Source organism: Chelonia mydas, chromosome 28 (assembly GCF_015237465.2).
Source record: "Chelonia mydas isolate rCheMyd1 chromosome 28, rCheMyd1.pri.v2, whole genome shotgun sequence".
In the NCBI taxonomy this organism is placed as follows: Eukaryota; Metazoa; Chordata; order Testudines; family Cheloniidae; genus Chelonia; species Chelonia mydas.
This window is the reverse complement of record NC_051268.2, coordinates 6,299,653-6,313,607: the sequence shown is the minus strand read 5'-3', so window position 1 is coordinate 6,313,607 and position 13,955 is coordinate 6,299,653. Positions and strand designations below refer to the sequence as shown.

At 50.8% G+C, this 13,955-nt stretch overlaps 2 protein-coding genes and 1 pseudogene across 7 annotated transcripts in view; 1 reads left to right on the top strand and 2 right to left on the bottom strand.

Moving 5' to 3' along the window:
* The window catches only part of LOC102934537, a 1,094,240-nt pseudogene that overhangs the window by 473,841 nt on the left and 606,444 nt on the right, over positions 1–13,955 (top strand).
* The window catches only part of LOC102933291 (zinc finger protein OZF), a 1,218,290-nt gene that overhangs the window by 751,900 nt on the left and 452,435 nt on the right, over positions 1–13,955 (bottom strand). The gene's annotated exons all lie outside the window — the stretch shown is intronic.
* LOC102945014 (zinc finger protein 883-like) overlaps positions 6,798–13,955 on the bottom strand; it is a 705,100-nt gene continuing 697,942 nt past the window's right edge. For 2 of the 4 annotated variants that reach the window (XM_043537469.1, XM_043537468.1), the window contains exons 2-3: positions 10,248–10,391; positions 6,799–9,913 (exon numbers count right to left, since the gene is read on the bottom strand). In XM_043537469.1, coding sequence (XP_043393404.1) covers positions 8,535–9,905 — 1,371 coding nt within the window. In that variant the 5' untranslated portion in view covers positions 9,906–9,913; positions 10,248–10,391 and the 3' untranslated portion in view covers positions 6,799–8,534. Of the gene's footprint in view, positions 9,914–10,247; positions 10,392–13,955 lie in introns of all 4 variants that reach the window. The other 2 variants (XM_037887473.2, XM_043537467.1) reach the window with 2 other exon arrangements.

Sequence of the window (13,955 nt, the reverse complement as noted above, 5' to 3'; positions counted from 1 at the left end):
CCCTTGATCTGCTGGCAATGCCCCTACGTATACATCCCAAAATGCCGCTGGGATGCTGTGCCAAACCGACTGTCACTGGAGACATGCTCCACCGATTCCAGTCAGCATTCGAGGGGCTCCTTGGCGGTCTAAACCGGAGAAGAGAAGCAGGGCGGTGGTTTTTCCTCTGTATACGACGCTGGTGAGATCAGTACTGGAATCCTGCGTCCAGTGGGAAATCACGGAGGCGTGGTGGGACTTCAACTCCCCAGACATCCGTTGGGAAAATAACACAGCGGGGCCCAGATTATCCAACAAGTTCTTGGGACGCATTGGAAACAATTTTTTAGTTCAGAAGGTGGAGACAGCTACCGGGTGAGAGGCTGGTCTAGCTTGGATTTTGACGAATAGGGAGGAACTGGTGGAGAATTTGAAAGTGGAAGGCAGCGTGGGTGGACGTGATCATGACATGGTCGAGTTCACGAGTCTAAGGAATGGTAGGAAGGAGAACAGGACAATAAAGACAGTGGATTTCAAGAAGGCAGACGTTCGCAAACTCAGGGAATTGATTGGTAAGATCTCAAGGGAGGCAAGTCTAAGGGAAAACAGTTCAAGAGAGTTGGCAGTTCTTCAGAAAGACATTGTTACGGGCACAAGAACAAACTGTCCCACTGCGTAAGTAATGCAAGAGACACCCTGGCTTCACCAGGAGATCTTCAATGATCTGAAACTCCAAAAAAGAGTCCTACGAAAAGTGGAAACTAGGCCAAATGACAAAGGATGAATATAAATGAGCGATTAAACTGTTTGTTACAGGAGACAGGGGAGTTCACACCTCTCTGAGCCGCTGTTTCAGGCTGTCTGCAGACTCAGGAATGCAACATTGTCTCTGTGTCCATTTTGGGGGGGGGGGTTTCTTTGTAACCAGGAGGGCTAGAAACTTAATTTAAAAATAAAAATGGAAAGCTGAGCTCCCAGCACCCTGGAGAGGGAGCGAGAGAAGAGACAGTCGGTGGGGAGGAGTGTCCCAGGCTGGGGAGATACCGTTGGCATCTCTGGCGTTGGGGCATTTCAGACGCTGGGGTTCACGTTCAGAGAGCAGCTGCTGCCCCCCGGGAATCCCTGCTGGGACGTCGCCATCAGGGAGGCACTTTACAGGAAGAAAATATTTCTCTGCCTTGAGAGTGAAATTCCCACTAGGGCTGAGAGCCCCGCAAGCCCCCTGACCCCATTAAACCCGTTCACCTGGGGTGGCGAGGGGCCTTAGGCCAGGCTCGGGGCCTCGGCATGGCAGGGAGGGGACGTCACCCTCCAGCCCAAATGTAGTAAGATATTGGCAGGGCATTTACTGTGTGACCTTAGTCAGAGCTCTGCCCCGCCCTGTGCCTCAGTTTCCCCCTTTGTCCCATAGGGAGAATGCCCCTGTCCCCGCTTTGTAAAGTGCTTTGGGGTCTGGGGCTGAGACGCTCCTACAGGAACGCTGCGTATGGTCATGGCCAGGACCGTCGGCAGACGCCCGCATCCCTTCTCTGGACAATGGCTCTCTCTAGCTCTTCCAGCCGGGACAGCAGCTGCTGCTCCTGCTCCGCCAGAAACCCTCGCAGCTCCCGCCACTCCTAGACCATCTTCTGCCTCTCGGCTGCCGTCCGGCTCTGCAGCCACAGGGAGAGGGCGGGGGGGTACCGGGGGAGAACCATAAATGCCCCTCCCGGCGGGTGGGGCAGTTATTTCCCAGAGCGCGGGATCTCTTGCGCTGGGGGATGGGAAGGTTATTTACCCCAGGAAGGGTGGAGGGATCAGGGCAGGGGTGAGCTGTACATCGCTCATGGGGGGGGGACTGTTCTCCCCAAAACCTCATCCGATTGCCCTGGGCCAAACTCTCCATCTCCGCAGCCCACATTTCCTCCCCATCCCCCCCGGTGCGGGAAAGGCTCCCCGGTCACTGTGGCACGCAGACAGCCCGTGGGCAGGGGCTCTGGGCTCGCACAGACTGACCTGCTCCTGCCCAGCCCCATGCCACTTCCTACGGGCATCATGCCACTTCCTGCTCCTCTTGTGTCCTGGCAATGGGCACAGAGCGGCTCCATTATCCCCCCCTTCACCGCCCAGGGGGCATGGGCATTGCGCAGAGGGCAGGCAGAGCTGGAGAGGCCCCCGGGGGCAACGTGGGAAGCAGACGCCAGCTTTGTGAAAGGGACTAGGGGAGATTAGAAAGACAACACCAAGCCAGCTGCCCTCCCCTGAGCGACAGCTGGGGCTAGAACCCAGGATTCCTGGCTCCCCTCCACCCACTCTACCCACCAGACCCCACTCCCACCTCAGACTCTGGCATAGACTCCCCTCCCAGACCTGCCGTTAGACCTGGCTCCCACCCCCGCTTTACCCACTCGACCCCACTCCCTTCCCAGAGCTGGGGGGGGCAAACACCTTCATGCCGCCAATCAGCAACTGCTGGTCCAGGGGTTCGAGCGGGGGCTGGGGGAAGTCTGAGAGCCAGGACTCCTGGGTTCTGTCTCGGCCAGTCTATCAGGGAGGGGGGGCCTAGCCGGGCGCTGTCTCTCATCTCCCCTAGTCTCACTAACAAATCTGGTTCCCACGTGCAGGGGAAGCTACGGGGACACGTGATGCCCCAGGGACTTTTCAAGATCTGATCAGCCCTGGGTACATTCCCATGTCCCCTGTTCCCACTTGGAGGGGGGAGGAGATGGGGCTGCCCTATGCCTCTTGCAGGGACCGGAGAGGAACAGGAGGGACCTAGGGGCCACCACTGGGCATCGCACCAGCCCAGGCCCCAGCTCACTCCTGGGTTCTATCCTCGCTCTAGGAGCGTAGTGGGGTCTAGTGGTTAGAGCGGGGGGGGGGGGGTTAGGGGGCTGGGAGCCAGGATGCCTGGGTTCTAATGCTTCATGTCTCACCTTGGGTGGGGGGGTGTTTGCCCCTCCGTGCCTCAGTTTCCCCTTGGTAACCTGAAGCTGATTACTGCTTCTCGTGGGCTATGGGAAAAGTTGGGAGCCTAGGGTCAGTGGGCAGGGGGCATCCTCCCATCTCCCCCACCACGGTTCTTCCTGCTCCTTCTCGTGGCACAGTATCTGAGAGTGTGCTCTCCACGCCATTATCTAAATCATTGATGAAGACAGCGAACAGAACCGGACCCAGAACCGGTCCCTGCCGGACCCCACTCGCGATGCCCTTCCAGCTTGACTGTGAGTCGCTGATTACTCTCTGGGAACGGTTTTCCAACCAGTTCTGTACCCACCTTATAGTAGCTCCATCTGGGTTGCATTTCCCTAGTTTGTTTATGAGGACATGATGCAAGACTGTATCAAAAGCCTTAGTAAAATCAAGATATATCACATCTCCTGCTTCCCCCCAATCCACAACGCTTGCTACCCTGTCAAGGAGAGCTATCAGGTTGGTTTATAGAATCATAGAATCTCAGGGTTGGAAGGGACCTCAGAAGGTCATCTAGTCCAACCCCCTGCTCGAAGCAGGACCAATCCCCAATTTTTGGCCCAGATCCCTAAATGGCCCCCTCAAGGATTGAACTCACAACTCTGGGTTTAGCAGGCCAATGCTCAAACCACTTTAACATGAGTCGTTCTTGACAAATCCATGCTGACTGTCACATCTTATTATCTTCTTGGTGTTTGCAAATTGGTTGCTTATTTATTTGCTCCATTATCTTTCCGGATACAGAAGTTAAGCTGACTGGTCTGTAATTCCCCGGGTTGTCCTTATTTCCCTTTTTATAGATGGGCACTAGATTTGCCCTTTTCCAGTCCTCTGGAATCTCTCCCGTCTTCCAGGACTTTTCAAAGATAATCGCTAATGGCTCAGATACTCAAATCACTCTGTGGAAGTGAAAAGGACACTATGACAATGAGGAGATGGTCCTTTCTGTGAATAAAGACAAAAGACAGATTCAGTTTATAACAGGGTGGAGAAAACCAGCCTGGGAGCATTCACCAAGGAGATCCCTGACGAGCCCTGGTGCCTCATGAAAGACAAGGCCCTGGCTTCTAGGGACTAGCAATGGCTGGAATGAAGTGTGAGGTGAGAATCTACTTTATTAGCTAAGAAAGGTAAGTATTCATAAGTGTAGATCACATTTTGTGTGTGTGTGGGGGGGGGAGTTGTCTCTAACCGCTTGTTTCCATCAATCACCTTTGTTTTTGTTTAAATCTCTATCTCTTCTCAAATACATTTCCTTTTGTTTGACAACTGCACTCAAGCGCTGGGTGTCATGCCGGAGCAGTGGCCTACAGTTAAACTGGTAATCTGGGCTACACCATTGCTTCGGGAACAGAGGATCTGGGTTTTCTCTGAATATCCAGTGAGGAGGGGTTGGACACCAGAGGGGGACACACTGAAGGAACTCAGGGGCTAGGGTGGATGTATTGTCAACGGGCAGGGCTGGCGTAGCCCAGAGGACACCTGAGTGGGCGACAGGCTGGGTGAGCTTGGTCGCTAACATCCAGCTGCCAAATCCCTCTTGCTAGTGACAAGTGGCAACAAGGAGACTCACAGCCCTGGGCACCCTGAGAAGGGTCACAACGTGCATCTATGTTGATCCACCTGTCAAATCCACGTAGGAAAAGGACCCACGAGCATAGTTCTCCCAATCCAAATAGCCCTAAAACTCTGCCCTATGAAATCACGGAGCATGTGCTCTTCGCTCTGTGAAAGCAGGTAAAGAATCCAGGCTGTCGGTGACAAATTGCTAACCAAGGGCTGTTATTCTTTTCTCAGGGCTTGTCGACACTTGAAATGCTACAAAGGCGCAAATGCTACAAAGGAGACTGCTTCCTTTGGCCTAGTGCGTCTCCACTGGGGATTAGATCAGTTTAACTGTGCTACTCGGGGGTGGATTTCTCACATCCCTGCGTGATTTAGTTGGGGATCGGTCCTGCTTTGAGCAGGACGAGATGACCTCCTGAGGCCCCTTCCAACCCTGAGATTCTATGACAGTTAAGCCAAATTCATTTTCTAGTGTAGACCTGGCCTCACTGAAGCCTCAGTGAAGGGTTTATCTGTGTTGTAGGGGGATACCGCAGGATTTAGCCACACAAGAGTGCAAGCTAAGGAGGAAGGTTGACTTCTCTTTGAGGCTGTAGCTTAAATACGGACAATCATTTGGTTTCAGCGTTGAACTATTCAACCAGCTCCATGTGGATTGCTCTGCCTAGATGAAGTTTTGGGGTTGGGGATTATGATGAAATGGCTAGACGACGCTTTGGAGTCCTGTTGTAGGCTTGAGAAGGTTTTAGTATCTGCCATATGAATGGGCAGATTTGATTAAATTGATGACTTGAATCCAATTCAGGATCATTATGCACACCTTAATTTACTGAGTTGGCCGTAACTTCATACGTGTGTGTTCAACCCCTAGTTAGTTTAGTGGGTTCAGGCTTCCTGACGTGTGTTCTTGGTTTTATTTGTGTCCTAGTTGAATGAAATGTCTCACAGGGATATCAAGTCATCTTTTCCTTACGCAGCACGGGCCAGACCCATACAGGATGTGGATGGAGATCAGATGGTCCAGGTCAGAGCCTAATCATCTACCTCTAAATTAGTCAGGGCCAGCCTCAGGGATAATGGCGCCCTGGGCAAACTTGCATTTTGGTGCCCCTGGCCCCCATGGGTGTGGTACCCCCCCATTGCCCCATGGCCTCCCCACCCTCCCTTCATCTCTAACCCCCGCACTCCCCCTCCTGCACCCACGTGGGGGATCCTGGCCTGGTGCACAAAGCAGCTGGCACTGCTGCTTGCTCCCCCACTGGACTGCTGCTCCTCTGCCCCACACAGCCCTAGGGGGCCGGGGTGGGGGGCAAGGAGCGACGTCAGGGCTTCCTGCGACCAGGTCGCTTTCCTGGGGGCTGCGAAGGGGAGGGCAGGAGAGCAGCAGCTCCCTGATGCCTCCGCCCAGCCCAGGTGGGGGAGCGACCTGGATGCCGGGAGCCCTGGTGTGTGTGTTGGGGGGACTGTGTGAAGGAGTGTGTGTGTGTGTTGGAGAGTGTGCGTCCGTCCGAGTGAGTGAGTGCGCTGTCTCTCGCTGTCCAGGGTCAGGAACCTGAACCAGGCTTGTTCAGACACCAGCAATGCACACAGCTGGCTTGTGCCCCCCGTCAGCCGGCTCTCGGCAGCTCAGCTGGGAATCCAAACCCTGTGCACGGTGCCCCCTTGGGTGGGCTGCCCTGGGTGGGGGGCCCCTACAGCCTACCCCAAAGGCCGGCCCTGCCTTTGGTTCCCACAAGGCAGCAGCTGCGGGGGAAGCTCCCGCTGGACCGTGGGCACCTCCGAGCATCGCGGAGAAAGAAGGAAATAGGAGCCATGAGTCTCTGTGACAGAGCATTTGAGCCTGTTAACAGAGCCTGTTAATGGAGCAGTGGCGGCTTCAGGCCCCCCCTCCGGCCCCGTGGCGATTTCCAGGAACGAGATTTGGGGGGATTTCAACTGCAAGAAGGAAAATCTCTCCTCCTCCTGCCTAGCCTCGTTGGTCTCCTTTTCCCTTCTTGTTCCTTCCCCCGCACCCTCTCTTCTTTGCGGGTGGGAAGATGCAGAAACAAGACCTAGTCTGTCCGAGACACAGGGTCTGTACCCAACAGCGTGGGGGGGTGAGAGCGTGGGCTGTAGGTCACTCTTAAATATTGATAATAAGTGTGTGTGTGTGTGTGTGGATGGAAACAACGGAGAACTGACAGTGGGGCTATCAGATTTCCCCACAGATTAGTAGGACTCCCTCCAGCCCACTTTTACCCATCTCCTGGAGGAACAAGTAGGAATTGCCTTTGGGAAGATCCCACTTGTAATGACTCAGGTGTGTTGGGATTTTTCTCTAAGACCTTTTCCACGCGGTTGCCAAGAAATTAGCTCAAATCCAGGCTTGGCCCTGAGGGGTTTTTTTTACTATTATTTTTAATTTTTGCGGGCATACGGCAAAACGGCACTGAGGTGGCCAGGCTATTTTTCTACAGCTATTTCATTTCCAACACTGCTTCCATTTCATGCACATTTGCAGCACTTACAAACAGTCAGTTCATTCACAACCCCGCTTCTGTTTCCACCACATCTGTCTGATAAAGGGCAGCATTTCCCATGTCGTAGGATTATCTAGGAGACCTTTGCTGTAGGGCCCGAGTTACAAATCCTTTGGGAACCAAATACCCGGGCATTTGGCATAGCTTCACGACACTTACGGTGGAACTCTCTCCTCAGATCATCGGCGACAATATTGTCAAGTGAAAGTCCAGAGCAGGTGATAACTGATGATTCAGAATCAGGAGAAGAGATTCTCCCATCACATTCTCCTCTGATCCGTTCAAACCTGTTTCATTCAGCACTGTTGAGTTATGTTATTTACAAAAGTTCTAGCATTCTCATAACGAGGGGAAAAAACAGCCAATCTTCCCCCAAGTGGCTTGGCCAATAGTTGGAAACTGGGATTTAAACTCCAAATGATCCCACACTGTTTGGGATCCATTTGAATCCCCCTTTCATCTCCAGCCATAGCGACTCTGATATAGGATTAAAGAAGTCAAAGCATCCTCTCCAAGCACAGACAGCTGAGAACGCTGCACCACACGACACTTTGAGAGGTGGAGAGATAGAAGGTGAAGAAGATAAATTCTGCATGGCTCAAACAGGAGGTAACCGTTCTGGAGTGATGGGGAAGGAGGGAATCTCTCTGAGTCACCCCATCGCCTTCCAGTGTCACCAAGGCTGAAATGACATTTTTTTCCCTTGCCACTGCTCCTCTTCATTTAAAATACATTTAAATATAATGAGGAAAAAAGGTCCACAAATAACTGCCCTTCAGCACAACCCAGAGCAACGTGAGAACAACTGAGAATGAAACAATCTGTATCATTCATGACCCTAACAATTACTCTGCAATAGGAGGAACAGTATAAATGTGATGCTCCTTGTTTCCTGGAAGAAGGGACCCACTCCCATTACTCATGGGACAATGGAGTGGATAGAAAGGTCCATCAGGTCCACACCATGACAGGACAAACGGCAAAAAGCAAAAACGGGCCACTCCCCTGGACAAACTGAGGGATAACGCTGCTACAAATAATGCAAGCAGCCTTAACGGTTACTACGTGGGAATTAGCAAAACGGTTAAAATTTTTGTCACGGGTATTTTTAGGAAGTCACAGACAGGACACGGGCAATAAACAAAAATTCATGGAAGCCTGTGACCCATCCTTGCCTTTCACTAAAAATACCCTGGCGGTGGGGAATAGCAATTGGAGCCCCGCGGGGGGGGGGATGACTGTTAGCGGCAGCTCTTGCTCTGGTGTCTGACTTAGCTCGGCCACTACTCTGGCCCTGGGGACTTACCACTGGCACCAGGATGATGGTGGTCCCTACTCTGGCCCCAGGGGCTGACAGCTGCTGAAACGGAGGTCCATTCAAGCCACAGAATCCACGACCTCTGTGACAGAATTGGATACTTAACCATTAAAAACAAGAGGGTTGATATCTCTAGAAGTTTTTATGGTGTTTAGCTCCCTTGCAAATTTTCTGATGTTTAAAAAGGGCTGAGTGATCGGTCAAGTGTTTCCCACACTCACAGCGTTCGTATGGATTCTCTGATGTGTAGAAAGTTGTGAGCTCTGTGTGAAGCTTTTCCCGCACTCACAACACTGATAGGGCCTCTCCCCGGTGTGGATTCGCTGATGGGCAATAAGGTTTGAGCTCTGAGTGAAGCTTTTCCCGCACTCGCCGCATTCGTAGGGTTTCTCCCCTGTGTGGATTCTCTGATGCGTAATAAGAGCTGAGTTGTCAGTGAAGCGTTTCCCACACTCGCAGCATTCATAGGGCTTTTCCTTTGTGTGGATTCTCTGATGCGCAATAAGGTTTGAGCTCCGAGTGAAGCTTTTCCCGCACTCGCCGCATGCGTAGGGTTTCTCATCTGCGTGGATTCTCTGATGTGCAATGAGGTTTGAGTTCTGAGTGAAGCTTTTCCCGCACTCGCCGCACTCATAGGGTCTCTCGCCCGTATGGATTCTCTGATGCGTAGTAAGGTCTGAGCTCCGAGTGAAGCTTTTCCCGCATTCGCAGCATACGTAGGGCCTCTCTCCCGTGTGGATTCTCTGGTGTTGAAGAAAGGCGGAGCTGTCACTGAAGTTTGTCCCACACTCACTGCATTCGTAGGGTCTCTCCCCTGTGTGGATTCTGTGATGGGTAATAAGGGCTGAGCAGACACTGAAGGCTTTCCCGCACTCACAGCATTCATAGGGCTTCTCCCCTGTGTGGATTCTTTGATGGGTAATAAGGGCTGAGCAGACACTGAAGGCTTTCCCGCACTCACAGCATTCATAGGGCTTCTCCCCTGTGTGCACTCTCTGATGCGTGGTAAGTTCTGAGCTGTGAGTAAATCTTTTCCCACACTCACCGCATTCATAGGGTTTCTCACCAGTGTGGAGTCTCTGATGTACAAGAAGGTTTGAGTTGTGAGTGAATCTTTTCCCGCACTCGCTGCATTCGTAGGGTTTCTCACCTGTGTGGATCCGCTGATGTCTAATGAGGTTTGAGTTCTGAGTGAAGGTTTTCCCGCACTCACCGCATTCATAGGGTTTCTCACCTGTATGAATTCTCTGATGTTTAACAAGGGCTGAGCAGCAACTAAAGGTTTTCCCGCACTCGGTGCACGTATTTTTCCTCTTTCCGCTGAGGATTTCCTGCTGGGCTGTGGTTTCCTTGAGGTCCTTCTGAGTTCCCCCACAGTAAATGAATTTATCCAATTTCTTCCCTGGCTGGTTTCCCTGCTGTCTCTCCGGTCTGTGCTGAATCTCACAGGCTGTTCCTTGCTCGTGACTCCTGGACACATTCCCTTTCGATCTTTGCGATAATGCTCCATGTGATTCCACTTGCTCAGCATCTTCCTGCTGAGAATTCTGCTGCTTAGTCTCACGTAGCATCACGTCACCTGCCGTGACAGAGACAGAAACCTCAAACAGGCATGGAAAAGGGAAGACCAAACCAAAACAAGTGCTGGAGAGAGGTGGAATAAAAATCAGGAATTGAACTCCCCCAAACTCTTCCCCCAAATGGGAGAGAGGAGATGATCAATTCAGCACGCACATCCCATCCCAATTCTCAGTGGGAAGGGAGGAAGCTAATGCCAGGTGTCAGCTAAAATCTGTAGGAAGCCATGAGCTATCTCTGCACTGAGGATACCACATCTGCTGGGCACAATCCTGAACTAAGAGATCTCCCAAGGTCGTTGTAGGGTATCCCAGATGTTTATTTCAGCCACTTACAGATTCTGAGTTGGTTTAATGGGTCTTTGCCTGTGCAGGGACCTCTCAGGATCTCTCTTTCCTCTGAACACTCGAGGTCTGGGAGCCACGGTTCTTCCCTCTGTTCCAGCTGGGAGATCACATCAAGTCTGGAGACTGGAAACCCTGCTCAGATGAAAGAAAACAAATGAGATTGGGGAAATTCATAAGACTTTGTCATAAAAAATTGTCTATTAACTAAAAGAAGGTTGAGGGGAGATATGATTGCTCTCTATAAATATATCAGAGGGATAAATACCGGAGAGGGAGAGGAATTATTTCAGCTCAGTACCAATGTGGACACAAGAACAAATGGATATAAACTGGTCATTGGGAAGTTTAGACTTGAAATTAGACGAAGGTTTCTAACCATCAGAGGAGTGAAGTTTTGGAGCAGCCTTCCAAGGGAAGCAGTAGGGGCAAAAGATCTATCTGGGCTTTAAGATTAAACTCGATAAGTTTATGGAGGAGATGGTATGATGGGATAACATGATTTTGGTAATTAATTGATCTTTAAGTATTCAAGGTAAATAGGCCTAATGGCCTGTGATGGGATGTTAGATGGGGTGGGATCTGAGTTACCCAGGAAAGAATTTTCTGTAGTATCTGGCTGGTGAATCTTGCCCATATGCTCAGGGTTTAGCTGATCGCCATATTTGGGGTCGGGAAGGAATTTTCCTCCAGGGCAGATTGGAAGAGGCCCTGGAGGTTTTTTGCCTTCCTCTGTAGCATGGGGGTCACGGGTCACTTGCTGGAAGATTCTCTGCTCCTTGAAGTCTTTAAACCACAATTTGAGGACTTCAATAGCTCAGACACAGGTGAGAGGTTTTTCGCAGGAGTGGGTGGGTGAGATTCTGCGGCCTGAGTTGTGCAGGAGGTCGGACTAGGTGATCATAATGGTCCCTTCTGACCTTAGTATCTATGAATCTATGAACTCCACTTCTTCGTAAACCAATAAAATCCCAGGGCCAGCTCCTCAGGTCCTCAAAGGTGAAGAACACCGATGATGAGGGACTGAACTACCAACATATCTGCTGAGAACTCACACAGATAGACACTGTGTGAGTCTGTAAACATATATTCACTATTTTACAAAATTATATTTAGTACAAAGTATGCCTTTTTGAGGTTTCATTTAAAATTCATAATCCACTGAACATTATTGTTGTGTTATCATACGTGTAACAACACTATGTATGTAAATTTATGAGATTTTAATGTATGATATTCATGAAAATATCTTACAATTCTGGGGAACACCCACAGACCTTTTCCTCAGAGAGCAAGGCTATCACTTGGTTAAATGGCCATTCTCCAGCAGGCGGGAGGTGTGAACAAGAAATTTACTTTCCATTACAGGGGCTGCTTGAAGTTCACATCCAGAACAGACAGCCAGTCATCATGACAGCTAAAAATTGAAGATGTTTCCAGTACAAAGTGGTGAACAAACTTGAGACTCTCTCTGCTCACAAAATCAACAACTCCTGAAGAACTGATCTTGTGGACATAGGGAGTCCTGGCTGATAGGAAACCCAGCCTGTCACAAGATATGGTGAGAGAAAGACATTTGCTTTGAATCTGTTTTCGCTTGTTAAGTTAGAAGTTGATTTGCATTGTATCTTTTATTCCTTTTGTAATCAATTTAGAATTTTATGCCTCATTACCCGTAGTCACTTAAAATCTTTTCTTTCTGTAGTTAATAAACATGTTTTATTGTTTTATCTAACCAGTTCATTTGGATTAAAGTGTGTGGGAAACTATTTGGGATAACAAGGCTGGTAACATGACAATTTGCACTGATTAAATTAAAGATTTTAGATGAGCTTGTAGTGTGCTGGACAGTGCAAGATGCACATTTCTGGGGGAAAAGTCTGGAAGTAGAGAATTTGCTGGTGTTCTCCTGGTGTGTAATTCATGAGGGGCTGAATAGTTGCACTCAATACTGTGGAGTTGGGAGCGAGTTACGCACTGGAGACTGGGTGTTAACTGGCCAAGAGAGGCTGTTCTCACAGTAAAACAGTGGAAAAGGCACCCAAGGTTGGAGAATTCAGGGGACACAGCTATTCAACAGTCCAAATTGTACCCTGGGTAATGTCACAGATACACATTATGAAAGAGGCTCCTACAAAACAGAGGAAGTAAATCCATGCCCCAGAAATTGAAGACTCCAGACAGAGGTCAAGTCTCCCTGGCACTGCTTCTTGCTGACAGAGAGGTCCAGAGACAATGTGAGAGTCCTGGGGAAGCTGGGAATGGCCAGCATGGGCTGGTGGGGTTCTGTGCAGTAAGGAACAGGAAGGGCAGGGAGATCACTGAATGCAGGATATCAGCACTGTTCGAGGTCAGGAAGGCACATACTGCGGGATTGGTGAATCTAGTGAGCCCAGTGTAATGGGAGGGAGTATGAAAATCCCTGGCTGTGGAGAACACTGGGAAATCAGAAGCTACAAATCAGGAGCAAAAGACACTAATTCCTCTGGAAAAGCAGAATGTGAAAACTAAGGATCAGGCCACGTGACTTCAGGAATGATGGACCCCAAGGAGCCTGCAGAGAAGAGAGATTGTGGCTACTGCAGATGGGGCTGGGGGAACAAGACTCTCCCGAGAAGTGTCTTTACCAACCCAGGCCATTTTCACATGCTTGGTTGCAATCCAGAGGAGTTGTGTCATCTGTAATGCTGGGTGACTTTCAATGTCCTGCTGCTGGAGCTCCTTTGTCCAGACATGTCCAGCCAGCATTGAAGGATGCACTGTGTGTCTGCGTGATAAGTGACCCTGGATCAGCAGCTCTGACTCCAGCAGCCTGCTTCTTACACCCCAGGCACATTCTGGCATCCACCAGCCTTGGATGCCCTGGCAAGAGATAGAGACGCTCCCAAACTTGACCGCCAAGGAGGAAGGATGTTTGGTTGAGGCCCCAGCCCAGAAGCCATTACAACCTTTGCCTGCGGGAGCCAAATATCTCGAGACCCAGACCGGAGCCCTGTTGCCTGCAGCTGTCCGGCTGGAGTCAGAGTCCCAGGGAGTTACCTGCGCTGGGGAGCCCAGAGGACTGAAGCTCCAGGAAGCCTGGGAAGAAGTGGCCGAGGGAGGTGGAACGAGTGGTATCTCCCACCCGGGTAAGGTCAGAGCGTTGCGGCTGGATTCCCCGCTGACCCAGTGGTTGTCCACTCCGCCCATGTTAGGGCCCTCGGCTGGGACCCGGCTGAGTCGGGTGGGCCCGGGTCTCCCTATCCCAGCTGCCGCCCCCACTTCGGTGGTGGCCCCGGGATCTGGCCATTAGGCCTCACAGCCCTGCACTCGAGAACCCCTTGATTGCCTTGACCCATTAGGCCACGCCGTCCAGAGCCTAAGAGCAGCCACCTTGACTCTGGCCATTGAGACGCACTGTCTCAAGACCCAGGACTGGTGACTGTAACCACGGTGTCACCACGGCGACGATCCGCCCCAAAAGGGGGATGAGGTGCGTGTACACTGCCACACACGTGCTCTGCAATGTCTAATTTTTCTTGGCGCATTCAGAGGAATAATAAGGTTTCTTTGCGCCTCAGAAGAGACAAATGGCCCAGCTCACCACTTTAACTGGCGTTAGCCACCACTTGAATTCAAAGACAGCACCTCATTTGTTTAGATTAAAACTAAAAGAAGCTTAGTAGCAGAAACATTTAAAGTGAGTTCAGGTAGAAAAGA